General features: G+C 41.1%; 1 protein-coding gene across 1 annotated transcript; it reads right to left on the bottom strand.

Moving 5' to 3' along the window:
* Positions 1 to 2,144: 2,144 nt before the first annotated feature.
* LOC112567501 lies at positions 2,145 to 5,339 on the bottom strand. Its single transcript, XM_025244193.1, has 6 exons — positions 5,278 to 5,339; positions 4,688 to 4,876; positions 4,215 to 4,333; positions 3,748 to 3,834; positions 3,189 to 3,348; positions 2,145 to 2,642 (listed from the first exon to the last, which is right to left on the bottom strand). Exons 1-6 carry the CDS (start codon positions 5,337 to 5,339, stop codon positions 2,414 to 2,416), a joined length of 846 nt encoding a protein of 281 aa, XP_025099978.1. The 3' UTR covers positions 2,145 to 2,413.
* Between the last annotated feature and the right edge of the window lie 4,674 nt (positions 5,340 to 10,013).

Below are 10,013 nucleotides of genomic sequence, written 5' to 3'. Positions count from 1 at the left end.
TTGTGTAAATGGAGTTTCTATCAGGTCGTTGTAAGAAAATGTCTGTGTGGCCTTTGAAAGGAATGTGACTTGAAGAACACGGTAACAGAACCATTTGCTACTGACGGATTAGTATACATGCCTTGCACACATCATGTCTCTCACCACAAGACCGCCATACTGGTATCTTTGATGGATTTGAGAGTAGCCTCTCTTGCTCGTAGATATAATAACAAGCTTGAGTCTATGTCAAGGACCAGTCCGTGCCTCCAGTGTGTATTTTTTTTGGAGCGTGTGACAGAGCTCGGTTGAGGTGTAATTCCCGTGCCTCACGTGGCTCACGTGGCTAGGAGTGAGTAGTGTTCACCGCGCGTTCTGGCGGGGTGAACTGTTTTTGAGCATTCCCAACGCCACCGCCTAGACGGTCGGTTGTACTGAATGTCTGGATTATAGAATCGGGGAATCGTTGAAATTAAGTTCCTTGCCTAGACAAGGTAACAGATTAAATATTTGTTAAAGTTTAAATATAAGTAGAATTTCTAAATTAATCACGTGGTGACTTAATTTCTAACAGTAAAGATATTTTTTTAACGTTATGGAATTATCTGATAGATGTAAGTTATAAATTCATTAGATTAAATAAACCACCGAGTTACAGGAACTTCGAGAGGGGACCCACTAAAGTGGACCAGGTTTTCAAGAGAAGACACTAACAGCGGCAAGGCCCGAGAGCCTTCCTATGCCTACTCCATTTTGAGTCTGACGTCCAGAGCGGAGTGAAGTCCGTCGACGTCTTGGAGTGATATTCCGGGACCCAGTGTTCGGAATTCGTAGCAGCTTGGAGTGTGTGTATCGTGATATTCCGGGACCCAGTGTTCGGAATTCGTAGCAGCTTGGAGTGTTTATTGTGATATTCCGGGACCCAGTGTTCGGAATACGTAGCAGTGTGGAGTGTGTATTTCTGGTGTAGCATTGTGTGAGCGCCAGATACGGATATCCTGGAGGAATACGTAGCAGCGTGGAGTGTGTATTAGTGTGTTGCGGGAGTGTGTCGGTGTACCTGCACGCTCACCGTGGACGGACTGAGTGTTCCTGACGCCGAGATACGTTGGACATTTTGATGCTTACTGAAGTGACTCTGGCAGACGGTAACGTAAGTGTATTCATATTCTTTATCAGGGAGACCCTTTGTACTCTGGACAAGGTTCCAGATTGGTGCTCCGACCTCCATTACCGGACTGATTAGTTACCAATGTATTATTGATGTTTTGACGAGTGAGAGGTAGAGTTGTGTATTTTATGTTTGTGTGTATATTAAACAAACGTCCCAACCTGGAAGTGATCTCGTGTCGTTTTTCGTAAAGAATGCGCAAGTCCGACGTAAGGTCGTGACAGTCTACGAGGAATAGCACAGTAGATGAATGCTGATGACATTATCGACGAGGCAGTGGATGATGATCTTAATGCGTTTATCGATAGAAATTCAATGGCCGACAGGTCTACATCCTTATTATCTGTAGACCTATACAGAAGACAGCTTTCTATTTATGTGTTGCAATAGAACTAATGTATTCAGCTGATGTAGAGGTGTAGTATCTGTTCCTATTACGATGTTCAGGAGGAACAGTTCAACAGCTCTTAGCTGTGATACACAAAGTCGTTATTAGATAACAACACATCAGCTCATACTCAGAATAGTCGTGTCCACAGAACCGTCCACAGACAGATAGGATGTCCATGGTAACGAAGCAGAGACGACAGTTATGACAGTTGGAGGGTGGCAGTCACGGGACAATACAAGTCTGTAGAGGAAATCACAAAGTCGCAAACAAGCAGACAGACAAACACAATGACGAGGAATCCTGTGTCAAATGACAGAAAACTCACCACAGGCCAACTTAGAAACCACAAATACAGAGAGCTGACACTCTCAAACCATCAGGAAATAGAACACCACCCTAGCCTTTATAATTGTTTCTTTCTGTGTCTCAAGGCGATGGAACTAAACATTTTCCGTCACAAATAATAAGAACACAATAATAATAAATCTGACATTTATTCTTCTACAAGAAATGTAAGCGTACTACATGGTATCAAAAATCTTTACTAGCCAACTTTCCTTCATTAGTTCTTTTTTTTTTCTCTCTTTCATTGCGACTTTATATATTTCACAGATTTTATTTTTTATTTGAGAGAAACACTGCCTTCTGCTGTCAGTCAAATGCCTCCTTATAAAGGGAAAGTGAACAAGGACAGTGAACAACTGGATAAATGGACAACAAATGTTATGTGGACATCAGCATCAATAGAGGTGCACCTAAGATGGCATCACTACTTTTGTATTATTTTATGTCAGTTTAGTCATGTCTACGTCCAGCTAGTCGAAGATCTTCCATCATCTTCCATCTTCCATCTCGAGCTCCATTGCCAGACCTCATATCTGGAACCATACCTTGATGTCCGCCATGGACACTACATTCCTGGCGCCGCCATTTCTAGCCAAGTACACGGCTGTGCACGTGGCCGTGTGTTCGGACGCATCCAGAAAGGAAGTGACCTCAGAGGTCACGTTGAGACTGGATGCAGCCGGGTGAAACGGGTGGATTTGACCTTCCGCCGTTACGTCCTTGCTCACGTAGCTGAGCTTTGCGTCGTTCAGGAAACTGTCGTCCCATGAGACATAAATAGAAAATAATAATACAGTAATAACACACATTCATGACTGTCGCCTTTTGTGTGTGTGTGTGTGTTTTCTTTTCCTCCTTTTTGTCTTCGTCTAGTTTTTTTTTGTGGTTGTTCTTGTTGTTTTGCTCAAAGCTGTCAGGGTAGCAGTCGTAAGGTCAACACAGGAAGGTTAGCAAATCCCTTCTTCTAGCTCTCTCTTCCTCCCTTCCTCCCTCTCTCATGTTTGTCTGTGTCGGTGTGTGCCTATATGTGTCTGTGTGTCTGTCTGTCCATGTCTGTGTTTGTCTGGATTTTGTGTTTGTATTTTATGTTTTTTGCTTTATTTAAAGTCTGCTACTTGAGTATTGATCTAAATAATTTTATTATTATTTATATATACATCTGAATTGCTTTTAATTCTCAGGCCGTCATACACAAAATTAAAACAAAAATTAAACAGTCAGACTGAACTAGAACTTAAGGGTGCAGCAAGTGGGAAAATCCCGTGTAAGTATAAGGATAACACCGGAAGTGACGTCACTGACCTGTTGATGTAGGCCAGCAGGTGACGGGTGCCCTGCCTGACAACGCTGATCTCCAGACTAAGCAGCTCGAACACAAGACTGGTGTTCACCTGACACACCAACTTCGTTCTCACAAAAGTCGCATTCACGAAACTCTCCAAAGTAGCAATGGCGCCAGGCACTAGGAACAGAAAATAAACACTTGACTTAAATACTAGAATAAACCGCTGTAAACAAGTAAGTACAACTGGGAGCTACAGAGGACCACTATAAGCAGGTAAGTACCTCTATCAACCAGAATAAACCACTGTAAACACGTAAGTACAACTGAGAGCTAGAGAGGACCACTGTTAGCCAGCAGGAACCATTGGAGACCAGCAAGAACCGCTTAGTATCCAAGATTTAATTGAATTCTTGGACAACAATTTCTTTTCTAAATTAATTTCTTAAATTCTATTTTTCTGCTAGAATGTGGAATATTTATTTATTTATTTATTGTTAAACTGTGTAAAAGGTATTTCTAGTAAGAAAGTGGTTCATGTGCGAGAGAACATAGTCCTCAAAGAGTGTGTAAACTCACAGCAGGCTTGAACTCTCGCCTCGCTGACTTTCATCGTATAATTTCCCTCGTTAACTGGCCGATACACCTCCTTACATCGGTACAGACCTGAAGATCAAGAAAAATGCACCAACACTGATTTTAATGCAACTCTGTTTTTTAAAATTATATTACATTCTAAAAAAAGAGCACTCGACCACACTACTCTCTGGAAGAAGATAGATAGATACAATACTTACTGCTTGAAACTGATGGTCAGAGGGAGGATTGCTTCTCAACCACAAGCCTGAGGTCTTATAGGGGGGAGGGGCGCCAAACAAGTGGTCAAGCAACAAATCATAATTCTGTGAAATATGTTCTTTAAGAACTCAACTATTTGAGCAGTCAGCAGTTTAAGTGTCTAGGTGGCGCTGTATACAATCACTATGTAAGTAGAAGATGAACAACGAAATGTTGTGTGTGTGTGTGTGTGTGGGGAGGGGAGTTACCTGTGTCTTCACAAGTTCCAGACCCATAGCCGACAGTGAGAGGGGAAAGCAAAGCCGTGACCGCTACCCCTGGTTTTGCCGCATCTGGATTTAAAACTCCGAGTTTCAGTACTGAAGACCTGAATGTAATCACAAACACTCGTGTACAGTGTATGACAACAACAAAAACACTGACATGTGTGGCTGAATGAGAACATTTGCACGTCCCACTGATTAGTGATGCAGGATACTACCTTTATGTAAGTGCAATAAGCTTTATGTATATATATATATAAATATAAAATGAGAATGTTTACATTTCTGTAGACAATATCCGGCTAAAGCGTCTTACAGAAAACACTTTGTGTGATCACAAACACATCCTCTCTCACACACACACACACAAGCACATACAATCAAACACACGCCCACGCGCACGCGCACGCACGCACGCACGCAGATATTTGTCTACACACACTCATGCACTACACCACCTGCCACTGAAGGCAATTTGTCGCGGGGTGGATGTTCCAGAAGGTTGGTCAGGAATGTGGCTGATTTCCCGGTTGAAGAGAGTATCATCTCCCCAATATGTTTCCCCGCAAGTGATAAGAAATATGGTTGGGTCAAATACTTCATCCTGCTTGATCGTAATTCCAGGAACTTCTGAAAGCGAATGAAGTCTTGAATGACAAAAAAATTTAGTAGAATTATAATGAGAAGTTGTTGATTGGTCAGTGACACTGCACACGGATCATGATTTGATAATAGAAGGGACAAAACAAAAGAAAGAATGATTAGAACTTTCCTGTAGATATGCACACAGACACACACACAACCCTCTTCCTCACCTGCTCTCTTCCACACTCTCTTTCTCTCACAGACACAGACACTGTCCACAATGACTAGACAGAAAGAGAGATTGCCTATTAAAAGATATTAACTTTCTGATGAGATTGCCAGCACGATAATTAAAGAGGTAATTAATTCACGTTTCAAACGAGATAAACAATCTCTGACACCAATCTGCAGCACAAGACAAGATAACAAATATCACAGGGAACAGACATCCACAACTTGTTACTCCAAGAGGGCAGTCTTGAGTATTTTCAAATGAACAGACATCTTCATCAGCTTCGTCGTCATGGTCATCATCATCATCATCATCATCATCATCATCATCATCAATCATCATCAATCATCATCATCATCATCGTCGTCGTCATCGTCGTCATCGTCGTCATCATCATCATCGTCGTCGTCGTCGTCGTCGTCGTCGTCGTCAATAACAGCAGCATAACAACTTCTCTCGATACTACCATCACGTGTTTATTTATCTCCTTTCAAATGAAGCTGGTGAGGTACATACCAAAGTCCGTGGGAGCTGGTGTCAGCGCAGACACTGAAATAATTCAAAAACAAAACAAAACAAAAAAAACAAAAAAAAAAACAAAGAAATTAGTATTCAACTCATTTCACAAATCAGCTTCGCCTTTTGTCTTTCGATTTTTCAGTGTCACATCATAAAGTTATGTTTCTCTAAACCGTTTTAGTAATCACAAAACATATTTTCTTTATGTCCGCCACGACTGTTTTCATGTTTGTCAAGATGATTGAACAAAACCCTTGTTAAAAATACTGTTTTGCATAATTCTGTATTGACTGCTAAACACACAGGAGTATTTTCTGTAAAATACATAATCTTTGCATCACATCGATAGTATCGCACATGTTTATCTAACTTTAAAAAGGATTACTGTTTTAATTTCTCTAAACTGTTTGTGTTAACTTTTCTAAAACTTCCGATGATTCTTTTTCTTTGTTGACATGGACCTGCGTGTGGCCAGAATCTGTTGTTTGTATCAAAAAGAGAAACAAGATAATAAAGGACAGAAAACCTCTGACGAAACAATTCACCATTCTCTTTCAAAGTGGATTGAAATAAAATATCAGGCCTCACCCTAAAATTATCACCACTAACGAATGTGGCTTAGCCTGGGTGGATCTTTGTCAAACTACTGTTGAAACGCAGGCTTCACCGTAACCATGGCTACAGTCTTGACAAGCTGCAGGATGCTTGGTGTTGCGGTACATGTATATACATGTATATAAACAGGCACAGATATACTAACTAAATCACACCTCTTAAAAAGCAACACAAGTCAACAGAAAAAAACATAATATGTTCCATGAATGTTTACTTTTCTAACTTCTTTGCATTTTGCCAGCATCACGGCCGTGTTTGCCGATTTGCCGCTGTGTGTCCTTCTTCAAACAGAAGAGTTTCACTCACCGCCAACGGCTGTTCACATGATGCAGTTGGTCTTACTCTTGGGCGTGCGGGCGACTCCCTTTAGATGTGTGTTTGTGTGTGTGTGAGTGTGTCTGTGGCCGTTTTTCGCATGCGCGTGGCTCCGTTGGAGTGAGATAATAATGTCTGAGAAGAAGAAAAAAAGAGCGATGTTTTTGTCTGATTCCTCAGGCTGATGTCTCACACAGGGTCGAGGACAGTCACTGTTCTTTGTGAAATCATCTGACGCCTACGAACAAACTATATTTGTAGGAGGTAAGCTTAGCTTCTACAGCTGAGCTTGATATAATCTTGGTAAGTAAACTCAGTCAATTATATTTTTCCTTCTTCTCAAACATACGACATGCAGTTGTGTAGGATTTCCCAGAAAATATCTGTATTGAAGACGCACTGCTCCCCAGAAATGTTTACGGCAACAGCAACCATAAAGGAAACGTCTATTCTAGAAAATATCACTGTAATACATCTGTTGTCTTGTTTGTTTACTCTTTACAAAACTCGAAATCTCTGTTTGCTTTCGTCCTTAAAATTATTCAGAACGAAATAATTCTGCTATTTAGGAATAATAGATTCAGCTCTCTCGGTATGAGCAAAGGTGTAAAAAAGGAATTAAGGCTACAACTGTGACAACAATAATTAACAGATGGAGGGCATGCATTGATGAGGGGCTAATTGAGTCGCACTCTCACCTGCTTACCAGGGTTCTAGCGAACGACAGATGAAAGGAAAGAAAGAGAGAACAAATGTAAGCAAGATTAATAGTAGCACGCAGTGACATCTGTCATCAATCTCCTCAAACGGTTGCGTGATTGGCGGGTTTAATCGGCGATGCTATTGTTCCCCGCACGTGCGTGACGTCACAGCGACCACCTGTCAGGGGCGCCCAGCACGTGCAGTCGGAGACCTCGAGCTTACGTCACTTCCTTCCAGCAAGAAGAGCAAGCACCAGGCACGTGTGAACAGAGTGCCATGCCGCTCATACAGAAAGATGACCGTCGACTGCTGCTGCTAGTCTCATCATTCGATGTCCAGGCCTCGCAACTGGCATCAACGACAATGAAATATATTGACACATTTCTCAATTAACTGTCAAACTTAACACGTCACTCGTCCTGATTACAATGCCATGAGGTCACCAGCAGGGGTCATTCAGAGAGAAATTTAATCAGTCGTCACCACAAATAAAAGAGCAATTTTCACTCCGTTTGTAAGCTGTTAAGAGCCTGGAGTAGCGGAGATAATTAACGGGCGACAACTTCGTGTAGTGTTTGCTGTTAGTCACAAAGAGTTCAGCCCCTTTGTAACGGATGTTTCTGTGATGGATGAGTCTGTGGGTGGGTGTGTTAACTTTTTCCAAACTGTCTTAATTATTGCGCGCTTCCATTTGTCCGTTTACGATTATTTGAGAGTACAACAAATATTTGTTGTGAAAGATGGATTTATTATTTGTATAATTCTAAATAAAAAGATAGCGCAGAGGCTGCCTAATAGTACACAAAAGGACAAGAGCTAAGCTTTGTTTTTCTCACCTTACATGTGATTAACATTAAGTAATAATAGTTCAAAAACAACTCAGTATGACATAAGTCTATTTAACAAACATGAGACATGCAGAAGGCAGCCTTTAGGCAAACTATTTACTTGTGTGCAGTGTTATCCTCATTGTTTAGAGTTAAAACATAAACATTGTATGCTATAAGGTCAATAAAATTATTAAAGGGTTGATTACATAAAACGTTTTCAGCTGGACTTCCTTTTGTCTCGAGAGGTTGCTATTTGCGGAATCGCATCTTGACATCCGTCATAGACACCTCAAGGCCGTTGCTGGTGTCTCCCCCGGAATACAGGGCTGTGCACGTGGTTGTGTACACGGGGCTGCCATCCTGTGGTGCCATTATGGAAGTCACGTTGAGACTGGAAGCAGCCGAGTTATACGGGTAGATCGTACCCTCCACCACCACATCCTCCCTTGTGTAGCTGACACTGGTGTCGTTCAGGAAGCTGTCGCCCCCGCAAGTGTTTAAAAAAAAGTCATCATTTGCATTAATTATCATTCATCCATTGATCATCATTGATTGAAAGGCAAGAAGTCTTTTATTAGCACAGAAAATTAATAAAAATTGGTGGAGTATAGCAGCAGGAGATGTATAAAGATAATTAATTCCTATTTTTATTCTATATTGACTGTTCAGTGTGAATTCAACAAGATGTCTCCGTATGTGAGAGTGAACGTTTGCTCCCGTGGAAAGCATAAAGAGGAAACAGGAAGTAACATCACTGACCTGTTGATGTAGGCCAGCGGCCATCGGGACCCATTCCTGACCATGCTAACCTCCAGACTAACCAGCTCCTTCACCAATGTGGGATCTGCCCTGCATACAATTGTTTCAGCCCAGGAGTCGTTTGAGGAGGAAGAACTGATGAGAGTGGCGATTGCACCAGGCACTGTATCAAAACATGAAGACATCTGATGATGGTGTCCGTAGATGATTGTGGGAAGTTAGATCACCTACATCAATGGTCCTACTTACAGAAATGTCATTCTGATAATTATTTGTCTCTATTTTACTTTCTGAGGGCACTGTTGAGATATAAAGACGGGATTGAGACGACAGCGCCTATATTTGGTCTCAATATGAGAGAAAATTCAATATTGTTTTTGATCGTCATCGCCTTCTGATTCGTGTGCAGCAGCCTAATAGTGACACTAACACTAACATTGTAGAAATACCAGTACTCTCGAAGTGTCACTCAAACCTTTTCTTTGTTTTAAAGAGTGTCCTTTCGTTGTTAAGCTTTAAAAATTCTACACTGCAGATGCAGAACACTCACCGGAAGCCGACAGTCTCGCCCTGACGTGGACGTGAGCAATCTTTGTACCAGAAGCTGAGAACCAGGCTCGCAGGGTAAAAGAACTAACAGAGTGGTAAATGTAACAAGAGTTCACATAGTAAATCTCAAGATCCACAAACAAAGATTTCATACTTTCTGTGTAAATATCATGTGACAGAGTTAAAAATTTAGCAGTTTTTTTTTTTCATTAATTAGCAGTTCCTGTCAAAGAAAAAAATGCGTTAAAACTTCAGGTAAAACTAAATTGGAGAAGTTTGTTCAGAAATTTAAAAAACAAAATTTAATCGTATGCAACTGTTTACAAATATAAAAAATCTTGGTTACATGCCTTAAAAAATTAGATGAATGCGTTTTAACAAAAAACAAAATTGATATATTCTGTGAGCTTGATACCATCTTATCTCAATAAAATAATTAAAGCAACATTTTAATCTCACCAACTACTCTATTGCACACACGCTCAATAATGTACAAAAAAACTCCTATATCAAGAGTGAAAGTAACTGACAGGACAGGTGTTGCCGTCCTTACCTCGAGTTCGTCACAGTGAGTAGGTACTGTGCGTTGTCCCAAGCCCTTGTCTTATCTGTGTGTGCACCAGTTGTTTGTGATTGTCCTTAAAGAGGCGACAAAAGTTGACGCCAGCAGCCTTGCTT

This window comes from Pomacea canaliculata, linkage group LG7, assembly GCF_003073045.1.
Source record: "Pomacea canaliculata isolate SZHN2017 linkage group LG7, ASM307304v1, whole genome shotgun sequence".
Lineage (NCBI taxonomy): Eukaryota > Metazoa > Mollusca > Gastropoda > Architaenioglossa > Ampullariidae > Pomacea > Pomacea canaliculata.
The sequence above is the reverse complement of the archived record's forward strand: the minus strand, read 5'-3'. Positions and strand labels throughout refer to the sequence as shown.